The sequence below is a fragment of the Lepidochelys olivacea genome (genome assembly GCF_965140295.1).
Source record: "Lepidochelys olivacea isolate rLepOli2 genome assembly, chromosome: 1".
Taxonomy (NCBI): domain Eukaryota; kingdom Metazoa; phylum Chordata; order Testudines; family Cheloniidae; genus Lepidochelys; species Lepidochelys olivacea.
In genome coordinates, this window is record NC_140411.1 from 315,429,601 (window position 1) to 315,445,091 (window position 15,491).

General features: G+C 41.8%; 1 protein-coding gene across 1 annotated transcript in view; it reads left to right on the forward strand.

Annotated features, from left to right (window-relative positions):
• Positions 1-15,491, forward strand: part of MAPK12 (mitogen-activated protein kinase 12) — a 79,405-nt gene that overhangs the window by 13,861 nt on the left and 50,053 nt on the right. Inside the window, exon 3 of the mRNA XM_084611402.1 lies at positions 10,801-10,859. Coding sequence (XP_084467528.1) covers positions 10,801-10,859 — 59 coding nt within the window. The remainder of the gene's footprint in view (positions 1-10,800; positions 10,860-15,491) is intronic.

Consider the following 15,491-nt stretch of genomic DNA (forward strand, 5'->3'; position numbering starts at 1 on the left):
GACATTCAAAAAAGGGATTACATATCTGCTCAAAGACGCTTCTGAAGTCTTTATCCAATTACATTGTTTTATCTATTCAGATACTTTAAAAAATTTAATTTACATCCTTCAGTCCTGCAGTCTGATCTGGGTGGATTCTTGTGTGTGTAAAGTCCTGTTAGAGTCACTGGGGCTCTGCAGGGGTGCAAGGGTCCACCCACACAGATCATACTGCAACATCTGGCCATTCTGATCACATGGTTGGTAAACAATGAAGTTTGATGAACAAATCTGGCTTGAAATTTATCCAGACCATCTTCAAATATATATGTAAAATACAAAGTTTGCTAGAAACAGAAGTATGGACAATCTTGGAAATAAAAACTCCTTATCAGACAGAAATAACAGAGGATATGACAAAACCTACATCAGAAATCCTATAGTAATTCTACAGTGCTGAAATGATGGTGGTATAACTTTTTTTCATTTGATAGTTATATTTTATTTAATATGAACTAATAAAATTATAAACAGTGTTCATTGTTCATCAAGCCATAATGCAAGGCAGAGTCAATATATCAGTCACTCAAACATTTTGAATAACAGGAATCTTTTATACCAATAAAGGGTGGTATCCATATTGGGACACATCCCTGGCTATGAGACAGATGTCCTGCTTCATTCATAACCCACCATTCCTAGTAGCGAGGATATGTCCAGTTATGAATAAAGGCATGCTTTAGAAAGTGTTGATAGGATCAATAGAGCAACAGCTGTTTTGTAAAATATCTGTTCCTTTATCTCTGTTCCTATTGTCATAAAATTCTAGTCTTCTAAATTCAAGTGTTGCATGTAGAGGAGCCAGGTCTCATGGAATTTATTGTGCTGCTCCCTTACTCTATATGTCCTATTCACTCCTTTTAAATAGTTGACACTCATTTCCAGTGGTCTGACTTTGCTTTTAAATTTGATTTCCACAAATTCAGTACTTGGTTTCTTAATAGCTCACAAAAAGGCTTTCATTCTAGCCACCACTTGGGAAAACATCCCCAGCGCACACTGACCTGAGGAAGGCTACTAGCCAAAGTTACAAATACCTTTGTGGCCACTCCCACTCAGTTGTACCCTCTGCAGCTGAAAGGAATAAAACAGTTGTGAATGGTCTTCAATTGTAACACACTGTCAGCTTTATATTGAATTATTTTTTTTAGCTGCCCAGTAGGAGAATGCAAGAAAGGAGGAGGAGGAGAGTTTGGAGAAGCAGCCAAGATTGAGCTGCTCCCCAGCCTGCTTTGTGAAGTCATAGAGCAACAGCACTCCAAGAAAGCTAAGGGTTTGTAGCTCTTAGATTGGTTCTGACATGCCAGTGAAGCTGAACATTGGAACCAAGAAGAAAAGGAGTACTTGTGGCACCTTAGAGACTAACAAATTTATTTGAGCATAAGCTTTCGTGAGCTACAGCTCACTTCATCGGAAATCCACTGAATGCATCCGATGAAGTGAGCTGTAGCTCACAAAAGCTTATGCTCAAATAAATTTGTTAGTCTCTAAGGTGCCACAAGTACTCCTTTTCTTTTTGCGAATACAGACTAACACGGCTGCAACTCTGAAACCTGTCATTGGAACCAAGGTGTCAGTGTTAATAGCTAACACTTGACATACCATTAGATACTTTTATCCAGAGCAGACTTAGGCCAAGTTTACACTATACATTTACATCAGTATAACTACATCGCTTGGGGAAGTTCCCAATCCCTCCAGTCTTGTGTTATTCATATTGCCACTTTTGCATGCAAAAAAAAAAAAAAAAAGCATGTGAGTTTTTGTGGCATACTGTATTTCATCAACTGTTTGAAAGTGGTATTTGATCAGAAATATGCATATATGGCTACAGATATTTTAGAAATGTTCTCAGACAGATTGTAGCCGTTTGTGAGAGATGTAATGGAGAATACTTTTGCTAGAAACTGCACAAACTTTTAAAGTTTTCCCTACTGTGTGGTAGGTTTTTAGGAATTATAAGGAATTGGGCCCAAAGATGTCTGCACCCTCAGTGAAGTTTGCAAATATTGCTGATAAATGGAATATACACTCATATTGTAATTACATCACAGCCTAGGTATGCTCAGAAGGATTCTTACCTATAAAACAAGAGAGTCATGCTGAAGCACAAATCTCTTTAGGAAAAAGGAATTTGAAGTTTCAGAGAGGAGGCCTGGCTCCCTCACCCTCCTTCACCACAGGCAGTAATGGATTATGAGAGCACTGAAGAATTCAACTGATCTGTTCCACAATTGCCATGGAAACATATCTGCAGATTTGAAGCTGTTTTTCATCAGCTGGGCCACACTTAGATGTTAGTCTGTCTTTGGCCACAGGTATCCCTTGCTTCCTTATGTGCCCTGATACAGGTAGGCACTTAAGCATGTTAACAATGGGATCTAAGCACATACTTACAGTTAAACATGTGCTAAGTGCTTTCCTCAATTAGGGATGTTTTCCTGAACTGTTTTCAGAGTAACAGCCGTGTTAGTCTGTATTCGCAAAAAGAAAAGGAAGACTTGTGGCACCTTAGAGGCTAACCAATTTATTTGAGCATGAGCTTTCGTGAGCTACAGCTCACTTCATCAGATGTGTGAACTGGTTTCCTCACCAGGTATGTCTACAACAGTATTTTGGAGCAAGCCTCCCAGCCAGGGCTGACAGACTTGGGCTAGTGGGGCTTGGTATAGAACACCTTGAAGTTGTGACTCAGATTCTGAAATGCAACCTCCCAACATTTCAACTTTCTACATCCTTTAAATAGGCTGTGATTTCTCTCCCTCGTGTCTTCTAAATGAATACTATAACAGTTTTTAAAAAGAATTAACAGAATGTGTCTTGTGAAAATAAGTAACCTTTATTTTGCAGGTTTCAGAGTAGCAGCCGTGTTAGTCTGTATCTGCAAAAAACAAGGAGTACTTGTGGCACCTTAGAGACTAACCAATTTATTTGAGCATAAGCTTTCGTGAGCTACAGCTCACTTCATCGGATGCATGTTTCTCTCCCTCATTCTCTTGGAATCTTCCTGTGTCATGTAATGTTTTCTCTAATCTATGATCTGAACTTGAAAGCACTCTCTAGAGCACCCACTGAGACTATTTCATGGTATTATGCAGCTCAGTAGTAAGCTTTTGCAGAATCAGCCCCCTAAATTGTAAGGTAGGGCAGGGACTCTGGGTGGAAGTCTGGGTTCATTGAAGTCAGTGGGATTTTTGCTTCGGGGAGCCAGAATTTTACCCCCATATTTTTACTCCATAAAGCACCATGCACATCTATAATGCTATACACAAATGTTCCATACATAAATGTTGATGGATACTGATAAATGAACAATAACAATTAAAGGTAGGTTCCAACGTTCTTTGTAAGAGTTACTTAAGCTAAGGAACATTTTGAAACTATGTAGCCACAAATGCTAAAATTCAGGAGAGAGAATCTACTCAATTTTTTAATCTTGATGTAATTTACCTTAATCTTAGCTTTAGCTTTAAAAATAAATAAAAAAATAACATCAGTCTTTGATAAATGTATGGCCTTTTCCACGATTTGCGTGTTCATTGATGTGCTGAGCTAAGAAACGGTCAAACTTAGCGATTAGCTCTCATCTGAGCCACGGAATTGCAGACCATGCTCAGCAAGAAAAACTATGGTTTCAACTATGCGTCTGAGAACATTCTTCAATTCTGCCACTAACTTTCTTTCAGGCATGGTAGCTGCTAACTGACAATGTATGCTGCTCACTCATTGCATGATTGGTAATGTATGCAGTATTCTTCCAGCCTCCACAGAACATTCCCCACTTTTTGGTATCAGAAAACAGGTGTCAATAAAAACAGTACGCTTTCTTCTTAGAAGGTGAATAGATGAGCCATTCTCGCTTGCCAATCTGTTTGTTAGGCTTCACATATTCAAACATTGATTTGGTCAGATAACTATTTTGATTGGTTGTACTCTCGGTTTGTCAATGAAAAGTCAGCATCTAGATTCTGGCATTTCTGTTGGCCCTTCTCAGTCCAGTGTGCCATGAGATCTTGAGAAGTCATGTCCCACCCGCCTGAATCGTTGGAGAAGGATATTTTTGTGTTACTATCACTGGGAAAGTCTTCAGAAGAGTGGGACGAGACTGCAGCTAGAGAAGTCACAGGAGGTTGCTCCTTTTCATCAGGTGCAGGCGCAGCAGGTTCACTTGGGCTGGTATTCACCTGGCCTCCTTCACCACCAGACTAAGTAGGAGAAAAAATAGTTAGGAGAGAAGGAACACCTTTCAGCACTACATCTTGTCTTTACCATCTTTCTTTGGCCTCCTTCAATTTCTGCTATCCTCCTTTCTTTGACATAGTTTCTGTTGTCCAGTGTAGGCCTACTGTGTACAAAGTTCAATATTGCTTGGGCCACAACCACTTCCTTAACCAACAAAAACAAAATCACAACCACCATAAATTGAATTCACAATCTTGATGGATTAATTTGTACAAAGCAATATCTACTAAGACAAAAAAATTTCCGATGGCCCTGCTACCGTCGCTCAGCTGTTACTTCAGTATGGAATGGAGGGCTTACATTAGGGCCTAAAAATAGGAGGGCCTAAGGTTATAGCCTTATTAGCCTATGGGTTAATCCGGCCCTGGCTCCACATCGTTGTCTGCCTCCACCTCTTCGTCAATGACTTCATCCTCTGGGTTAGGTCCATTTTCTGCCAGTTCCTTCCCCAATGAAGTATCCAAAGGACTCTTGGCAGTGGAGGTGGGGTCGCCACCAAGGATAGCGTCCAATTCCTGGTAAAAACAGCAGGTCTGAGGCGCAGCACCAGAGCAATGGTTTTCCTGCCTTGCCTTCCAGTTCGCATACCTTAGCTCCTTGATCTTTGCTCTGCACTGCAGCGTGTCCTGATCATAGCCCTTTTCACACAAGCCTCAAGAAATCTGCCCGTAGGTATAGAAATTCCAATGGCTGGAGCGCAGCTGGGACTGCACAGCCTCCTCTCCCCAAATACTGAGCAGATCCGGCAGCTCTGGTTCAAGCAGAAGAGCATTTGCTGTGTGGAGTCACCATGGTCAGCTGGGAAGACGCGATGTGAGATGTGAGCTCTCCATGTCGAGCAAACAGGAAGTGGAATTTCAAAAATTCCTGGGGCTTTAAAGGAGATGGGGCAGATGGTTGCTTACCTGGCAGCAGGGCAGCGGAGTTGGAATTGCTGACCAGAGCGGTCAGGATGAGCATTGTGGGAGACCCTCAATTAAAGTGATAAAATCAAGTGCAGTGTCTACACTGGCATTTTGGCAACTAAACTTTTGCGTATAAAGCTCTATGACTCTCATTGAGGTGGTTTTATTTTGTTGCTGAAACTGAGGAGCTTTGTTGCCGAAAAGGGCCTTGCAGTGTGCACCTCCACTGTTTCATCGCTAAAACTCTGCAGTGTAAACAAGGCCTAACTTTTACTCCAAGTCCACGGAGCATACTTTCAATATAAATCCTTAAATATTACCCATACATACAATGATTATGAGTCTTGACCAGTTATGAGCTTTCTGTACATACCTTTCGTGTTACTCTTCAAGGATATACACCCTGTAAGATGTGTTTGGTGTTGTGAGTTTGTCAGGTCTGGGGTGAGAGTTGTTTGCAAAGAACAGAGAACCCTTTGCCAAGGGGTCTCTGTGTCACAGTGGTATGTAAAGAAATCCATCTTTTTGTTTGCCAGGAATCAATTCTTTTAACAATTTAGTGTTGACTGTCTTGTCTTCTCTATCCCTAGACTTTCTTTCAGAATCTGTTCTTCTGGAAATATCCTTAAACATGGTGTTGCAGGCTGCTGCTAACGATTCCTGAGAGCAATTTAATTTTATTGCTATTATCTTTGTTACCTTGCACTCCAGATTTTCAAGATCAGTGATACTACTTTATCCTCAGAGTAGCTCCTCCTACTCTATCAGGGAAGGAGAAAGCGGGGGCTACACAAGACACTAATATTGAACAAAAAAATCTGAGTTTGATTTTTTCTCCCATACCATTCACTCCACTTTGGATCTGTCTTTAAAGGGATGGTGGAGGGACTTTCACTGAGTTTACAAGGAACCAATGAACACCGGATAAAAAAAACAATCACTCAGATGGCCATGGGTTGATGGCGTACTCACCTCATTGTGCTACTGAATGCCAGAAATCTCATCTTAAAAACTGATTGGTAAAAGTGAGACCCTGGTGGAGAGCATCACTGCTAATGTCTACCATAGACATAGACCTTTTCCAGTGGTATCTTATAGTAGCATTCCTTGTCCACAGAACTTGCATCTCTAATAACAGCAAGTGCTCTGGTGAAGCAATCAAAATATAATTGAAGAATGTTTTTCATAGATTCCAAGGCCAGAAAGGACCATTGTGATCATCTAGTCTGACCTGTATAACACAGGCTATAGAAGGTCTCGAAAATAATTCCTTTTGAACTAGAGCATATATTTTTAAAAAGTCTTGATTTTAAAAAGTGTCAGTGATGGAGACTCCACCATAAACCTTGGTAAATTGTTCCAGTGGTTAATTATCCTCACTATAAAACATTTGCTCCTTATTTCCAGTCTAAATTTGGGTAGCTTCCACTTCCAGCCATTGGATTTTGTTATACCTTTGTCTGCTAGATTGAAGAGTCCATTAGGAAATATTTGTTCCCCTTGTAGGTACTTAAAGACTGTGATCAAGTCATCCTTTAACCATCTCTTTCTTAAGCTAAATAGATTGAGCTCCCTGAGTCTATCGTTATAAGGCATATGTTCTAATCATGTAATCATTCTCTTGGCTCTTCTCTGAGCCCTCTCCAATTTATTAACATCCTTCTTGAATTGTGGACACCAGAACTGGACACAGTATTTCAGTAGGGTTGCACTAGTACCAAAGAAAGAGGTAAAATAACCTCTGTGCTCCTACTTGAGATTCCCCTGTTTATGCATCCAAAGATAGCATTAGCCCTTTTGGCCACAGCTTTGCACTGGGAGCTCATGTTCAGCTGATTATCCACCATGACCCCAAATCTTTTTCAGTCACCACTTCCCAGTAAGGGCACCGGAACCTTTGTAGAAGTGGGGGGCGGGATGCAGGGTAGCATGCCCACACAGATTTGCTGCTTGGCTTGTACTAAGCATGCTCAGATGGACTGAGCATGCTCAGTAACATCGGTTGAAACCACTGCCCTCACTGTGCCCACTATGGGCAGGCATGGGTCACCTCTTGGGGGGCAAACTCATATGTTTCTTTTGTTAAAAAGTGTGGGGCATGGCCCTCCCACTTTTAAAAGTGTGTGTGTGGGGGGGATTGCCCACTGCTCCCTTTCCCGGTTCCAGCACCATTGCTTCCCAGGATAAAGTCCTCCATCTTCTAAGTGTGGCCTATATTCTTTTCTCCTACATGTATACATTACATGTAGCTGTATTAAAATGCATGTTATTTGCTTGTGCCCATCTTACTGAGTCTTCCAGATCACACTGTATCAGTGACCTGTCCTCTTTATCATTGTTGATAACGTCAAGGTATTTTCTATTTTATTTTATACATATCAAGTTATAAAAGAAATAAGCACCGTGTGTCGTTTGTGCTTTACTATCCAAACTGGTCTTTATGTCAGTCATTATGTTTAAGAACCTTATATTTAATAGAGGAATGGCATTCCATGGTAACAAATGTTTTTGCAGGGTGTTATGGAGAAGAATATTTCCAACATACTAACCAGTAATTTTTCTTATATTTACATTAGTCACCGAAATTATATCTTCCTTAGAGTATTTATTTTATTTTGTATCCTCTTGTTTGTAATGTATCTGCAGCAGGCTGTAACATAAATGGAAATATTAATAACTATATTCTAGTTTGGAAAAAACACTCTGAAACATAGCTATTAAATAAAGGTCACTGATGAAAAGGAACCGGAGTTCTCTCTTTGATATTTATAAATGATTAATTATTTTTAGTGTGACTTGTCCATGTCAGTTTCAATGATGTTGCTTTAGAAAATCCATTATGAAAAAGAATAAACTAGTTTATCAAATCAAATGGGTATGACAATAAAAGAGGGACAACCATCCATTGCATGTTTATAAAAATATTCTGTGTTCAGTTCCCATTTTGCTCTCTACATTGGTCTTTTGAATGGAGTTGCTGCTCTTTCCCCGGTCTTTTCAATTCCGAGGATTTGCAACGACAAAGACTGATGACAAGCTTGTCTCAATTAGTTTGCCAGTTTACCTGAAAAGTATGAGCTCAGTTCTTTGCCTCTCAGGACAAATCCTGTTGTTAACTAACAGGATAGTCCAAGTAACTAATATACTCCCGCTGACTTTAATGGGAGATGAAGAGGAATTTTAATGAGCTTTACTAATCTCCTTGATTTTTGGCTGGTATTTTCTGTTGAAATACCTTTTCCAGCTTCCCATGTTTCACAACAAGAAAAGGAGCATATAATACAGGTTCCCAGGCTTTGTTTGCCTTAAGGATACTTTTTGCAAATCCATGTGGTGCAGCATCCATACATTGCCTCATCTTCTGCGGTATCAATTACTTTTCCTGCTGAAGCTCGCTGTCACCATCATGTAGCTTACAATCTAAAATAGACAAGACACAGGGCAACAGTTCAGGTAAATGAGGACACAGAAAGTGTATTAGTTAGAGGACAAGGAACGCTTCTTCCCAGGAAGTAGTGGGTTTTAATGGGAAGAGAAGGCACTTGGTGGCCAGGCTGAAGTTCAAATACTAACTTTCCATTTATAATAACACACTCTTTAGATGCTAGCTACATATATATTAAGAATTTTTGAAACGTAGACTCGGCAAGATGCAGCTTTAGAAAAGTGCACATGCAAAGTTTTAACTAGAAGCAAAGCCCTTAAAATTCCATGATTCAGCTTCGGTGTCACTTTCTGCATCATGAGTGAAAAGTTTCTGTGGTGGATATTTATAAAACTCTGCTGTAGAAATCTGAAAAATAAAATATTTGCTATAACCTCAGTACTTTAAAGCATGGTTTTGAATACATACATCCTCTTTTACTTTATTTTTGATTGTCTAGTAATGGGTCTTACTAATGTTTTGTGGAGCAGTTCTTTCATTTTTTTATTGTTCTTTTCATGGCTCCAAAAAGACTACTGTATATACTCGATCATAAGCCGGTTCGTTTATAAGCCGACCCCCCCCCCCCAAGAGGGATAAGTAAAAATGGAAAATTTTTATGACCCATTCATAAGCTGACCCTATAATTCCGGGGTCAGCAAACTTTGGCTCCCAGGCCATCAGGATAAGCCACTGGCAGGCAGACATGGTTTGTTTACCTCGAGCGTCCACAGGCATGGAGGTAAACCTAAGTAAACAAGTGTCCCGGCGTGCCAGCTGCTTACCCTGAGGGGCCGGGACAGGAACTGGTCGGGAAATTTTGGGGCGGGGAGAAGCTGGAGGTCAGGCGAGTAACCCCTGTGACCACCCCCCACGACCCCACTCGTAGCCAGGGTCCCCCACACTCTCCCTATCCCATCCCTTCCCACCTTATTTGGGGAGGGTCAGGGGAGGATGTCTCTGGCCTGGCTGGAGCTGCTCTGGCAGGCTGGGCAGCGTGGCCGCAGCCTGCTCCGGTGGGCCAGACCAGGTGGTGCGGTCGCAGCATGTTCCAGCAGGCTGGGCCGGGTGGCATGGCTGCAGGGTGCTCCGGTTGGCCGGGCGGCGCGGCCACAGCCTGCCCCGGGGGGGCGGGGCCGAGCGGCATGGCTGCAGCTGCTTCAGAGGCTGGGGGGACAGCAGCATGGCCAGAAGCAGAGACTCTGGCCCCTCCTCTTCCCTTTTGGCTGTGCTGGCTGTGCTGCCTCTCCTTGCTCCCTCTGTTTGGAGGGAGGGGCTTTGTCCCACCTCTCCCTTTCTATACCCGTTCATAAGCCGACCCCCTTCTCTGGTGCTTCCAGGGCCGGTGCAAGGAGGTTTCGCGCTCTAGGTGAAACTTCCACCTTGCGCCGCCCCCTCCTCTCGGCCCGGGGAGCCCCCCTGCGGCAGCTCCCCGCCCCCGCTGCCCCCTCCCCTCGGCCCAGGGAGTCCCGTCCCCCCCCGTGGCAGCTCCCCGCCGCCCCCTCCCCGCCGCCCCCTCCCTCCCCTCGGCCTGGGGAGCCGCGTGCAGCAGTCCAAGATATAGAGTTAAATTCCCAATTGTATTCTTGATGACTTATGGTCATTTAAGGCCAATTATCGCTTTTCACAGGAATAAACAAGTTTAGTCCCAGGGTCCTGACCAAATTCCATTCTGGGAATTATATTCTGTCTACCAAAATTTCCCTGCAGATGAATTTGGAAAATTCATTTTATTTGCTATCCTAAATTATTTTGTGTTACTATGCATTGACCCACAGTTGGCTCACTTTTCCCCAGAAGTGACTGAATAACAATGATGGACTATTCCTGTGTGTACAGCATGGTATACAGCATTAGTTTGTTTGGTTTTATCAGCTGTTTTATATAATTATCACTCAGCCTTGCTTATATATATATAAAAAATGTATGTTTAAAGCTTGTTTATCCTTAGGTCAAGCAGACCTAGTGATGGAGGTGAAAATTGATGGATAATGGGTGACAAACCTCATTTGCACTAGAAGTTGTGTGCTTTGCTATAGGCAAGCTACTTCTCATTTTTATGTTTGTAATTAATGTCTCATTTTGGTAATGTTCTACACTATATTTCTTCATTTATTATGTGGCTTGGGAATATTGTGTTGATGAAATCTTAATCCATATATTTCTGTTTTTTCTCTCTCCTGTTTTTAGGTTATTGGAATATTGGATGTGTTCACACCAGATGTAATACTGGAGAAATTTAATGATTTGTAAGTTTTTGATTCTATGAGAAATCGTAGGCATTAGCTTATGGTTTATTTCTGAATTACAGTTTAATGTCAGTATTATGTGCTTGCCTACAAAATTTCAAAGGATTGTAAGAGAGTTAGGTGCCTATCTGCCATTGAAATTCCGTGGGAATTGGTGAATCCCTCCCTTAGGCACCTTTGAAAATCCTAGGCTTAACATACTGATTTCATATCAGAGAAACAAAGGGCCAAATTCTGATCTCATTTAAATTGTTGTACATGTAGAGTAAACCCATTACCTTCAGTAGATTGTAGTATGTTTCCTCTATTATAACTGGGATCAGAGTTGGGTCCAAAATGTTTTAAAATCACTCATCATTTTCTACTGCATGCATCCAATGAAGTGACCTGTAGCTCACGAAAGCTTATGCTCAAATAAATTTGTTAGTCTCTAAGGTGCCACAAGTACTCCTTTTCTTTTTCCTCTGGTAATACATATCTATCCCATGTTGTTTAAAAATACAGAGTTAAAAATAAAAAAGTAGAAAACGAAACACAAAAGTTGGGTTAAGCCCAAACATGTGGACTGAATGCCCTCTCTGCCCACACAGGCCTCTGAGGCAGAGACCTTACAGTCTAAAGTGCCTGGAAGGCTGGGTAAAACGTCACCCAGGAGTTCTGAGGCTGCAAGAGGCAGATAGAGGCTTCTTTTCATGACTAGAAGTGCAGAAGTCTGCTGCAAATGTGTTGTATACACTCTCAGCAAGCTCTACAGTGTAAGCAAGTACAAATGTGTTTACAGTTAAAACAGAAATGAGGGGAAGCTTTTGTGCATTAAAGGTCAGATGAGTCATTCAAGGGGAGATCTGATTGTTTAATTTTTGCCAACTAGTCATGTGGGAACTTGTTTGGTCTGTGATATGAATTTGATCTTACTATAATGCAGCTGCCTTGTGGCTCGAAACAGCAGTGCTGGGAAAGGCAGTTCCACCATTGCCAGTGCCCTGGGGCGTTATTCCTGTCTGAATCCTTTAGGAATTGGAAGGAGCATACTTTAATGTGGCTCCTACCCCTACTTTTTAGAGGGAAGCATACACTTAGGTCTGCCATCAGCATCATTCTGCCAGACAATGTGGAAGAGGTAGTAGAGCCAAAGCCCACCCCTTCTGAGACCCCAGGTGCTGTCCCAGGTGGCACCTGACCATTTCCCCCCACATACCCACACCTCCCCAGCTCTTTAGCTCAAGAAGTGCGAAGATAGGACCCTGATTCTGCAAAAATTCATGCTTATGTTGAATTTTCTGCTCTGTGAGTAGTTGTGTTGCTTTGTTAGCACTACCCACAGAACATACAGTTAACTTTATCATAGAATCGTAGAATTGTAGGACTGGAAGGCACATCGAGAGGTCATTTAGTCCAGTCCCCTCAGCTCATGGCAGGACTAAGAATTATCTAAACCATCCCTGACAGATGTTTGTCTAACCTGCACTTAACAATCTCCAATGACAGAGATTCCAGAACCTCCCTGGGCAATTTATTCCAGTATTTAACCACCCTGACAGTTAGGACATTTTTCCTAATTTTCAACCTAAACCTCTCTTGCTTCAATTTAAGCCCATTGTTTCTTGTCCTTTCCTCAGAGGTTAAGAAGTATAATTTCCCCCCGCTCCTTGTAACAACCTTTGATGTACTTGAAAACAGTTATCATGCCCCCTCTCAGTCTTCTCTTCTCCAAACTAAACAAACCCAATTTTTTCAATCTTCCCTCAGAAGTCATGTTTTCTAAACTTTTAATAATTTTTGTTGCTTTTCTCTGGACTTTCTCCAATTTGTCCACATCTTTCCTGAAATGTGGCGCCCAGAACTGGACGCAATACTCCAGTTGAGGCTTAATCAGCACAGAGTAGAGCAGAAGAATTACTTCACGTGTCCTACTTACAACACTCCTGCTAATACATCCCAGAATGATGTTTGCTTTTTTTGCAACAGCGTTACACTGTTGACTCATATTTAGCTTGTGGTCCACTATGACCCACAGATCCCTTTCTGCAGTACTCCTTCCTAGGCAGTCATTTCCTATTTTATATGTATGCAACTGATTGTTCCTTCCTAAATGGAGTACTTTGTATTTGTCCTTATTGAAATTCATTCTGTTTTCTTCAGACCATTTCTCCAGTTTGTCCAGATCATTTCGAATTTTAATTCTGTCCTCCAAAGGAATTTCAACCCCTCCCAACTTGGTATGTCCGCAAATTTTATAAGTGTAAACTAGGCCATTATCTAAATAATTGATGAAGATATTGAACAGAACCGGACCCAGAACTGATTCCCACGGGACCCCACTCATTATGCCCTTCCAGCTTGACTGTGAACCACTGATAACTACTCTCTGGGAATGGTTTTCCAACTAGTTATGCACCCACCTTACAGAAGCTCCATCTTGGTTGTATTTCCCTAGTTTGTTTATGAGAAAGTCATGTGAGAGAGTATCAAAAGCCTTACTAAAGTCAAGATCTACCACATCAACTTCTTCCCCCCATCCATAAGGCTTGTTACCCTGTCAGAGAAAGCTATTAGGCTGGTTTGACATGATTTGTTCTTGACAAATCCATGCTGATTGTTTCTTATCACTTCATTATCTTCTAGGTGTCTGCAAATTGATTAATTATTTGCTCCATTATCTTTCCAGGTACTGAAGTTAAGTTGACTGGACTGTAATTCCCCTTATTTCCCTTTTTATAGATGGGCACTATATTTGCCCTTTTCCAGTTCTCTGGAATCTCTCCCATCTTCTATGACTTTTTGAAGATAATTGCTAATGGCTCAGATACCTCATCAGTCAGCTCCTTGAGTATTCTAGGATGTATTTCATCAGGCCCCGGTGACTTGAAGGCATCTAACTTGTCTAAGTAACTTTTAACTTGTTCTTTCCCTATTTTAGCCTCTGATCCTACCTCATTTTCACTGGCATTCACTATGTTATACACCCAATCACTACTAATCTTTTTGGTGAAAACTGAAACAAAGAAGTCATTTCACACCTCTGCCATTTCCACATTTACTATTATTGTTTTTTCCCCCTCTTTGAGTCATGGGCCTACCCTGTCCTTGGCCTTCCTCTTGCTTCTAAGGTATTTATAGAATGTTTTCTTGTTACCCTCTATGTCTTCAGCTAGTTTAATCTCATTTCATGTCTCGGCCTTTCTAATTTTGTCTCTACATATCTGTGTTATTTGTTTATATTCATCCTTTGTAATTTGACCTAGTTTCCATGTTTTGTAGGACTTTTTTGAGTTTCAGATCATTGAAGAATTCTTGATTAAGCTAGGGTAGTCTCTTGCCATACTTCCTATCTTTCCTTTACAGTGGGATAGTTTGCTCTTCTGCCCTTAATAATGTCTCTGAAAAACTGCCAACTCTTTTGAACTCTTCTTCCCCTTATACTTGCTTCCCAGGGGATCTTACCTACCAACTTCCTGAGTTTGTTAAAGTCTGCCTTCTTGAAATCCTTTATCTTTATTCGCAAAAAGAAAAGGAGTACTTATGGCACCTTAGAGACTAACAAATTTATCTGAGCATAAGCATATGCATCTGATGAAGTGAGCTGTAGCTCACGAAAGCTTATGCTCAAATAAATTTGTTAGTCTCTAAGGTACCACAAGTACTCCTTTTCTTTTTGCGAATACAGACTAACATGGCTGCTACTCTGAAACCTGAAATTTATCTTTATTGTGGTGGTTTCCCTCCTACCATTCCTTACAATCATGAACTCTACCATTTCATGTCCACTTTTACCTAAGCTATCTTCCACTTTCAAATTTTCAACCAGTTCCTATTTGTCAAACAGCCTCTCCCCTAGTAGCTGTCTCCACCTTCTGAACTAAAATATTGTCTCCAATACATTCCAAGAACTTGTTGGATAATCTGTGCCCAGCTGTATTATTTTCTGAACAGATGTCTGGGTAGTTGAAGTCCCCCATCACCACCAAGTCCTGTGCTTTGGATGATTTTGTTAGTTGTTTAAAAAAGCCTCATCCAGCTTGTCTTCCATAAGTCTCTGCAGGATCAGAGCCTAGGTCTGTAGTTGCTTCCTGATCAAGTATGGAAGGCGGGGTGGAGAGACTTTGCACTGTCTCTTGCCTGCTCTTTACTCCTGAAGGAATTCTGCACCAAAAAATTAAAAATTCTGCACCAAAAAAATAAAAGTTCTGTGCACAATATTTTAAAATTCTCCACATTCTATTTGTCAATAAATAAATGTGGAGGCTCCAGCATGGCAGTAGGGAGCACAGGCCACTGACTGCACAGAGATTACCCTGCTTTCCCCCCATCTCCCCAGGACATAGACTCAGCAGTGAGGCTGCACCTGACCCTCATGCAGCGCAAGGGCCAAGCCTGCCCCAGAAACACCCTGAGTCCCTGTCCCTCCACACCAGGCGCACCAGATGTGGGCATGCAGTCTCAGCCTGGGAAGTGTGGAGGGGCTTAGTGTGGGGGGATCCAGGTGTGGAGTGAGAGGATTCTGTGTCGGGCAGTCTGCGAGTGGGTGGTTCAGTGAGGGTCTAGGTGCAGGGGGAAATCTGGATGCACAGGGGTTCCGTAGGGGTGTGGGGGGTTCTGGGTACTGAGGGGTGGGGCTTGGCAGAGGTGGTC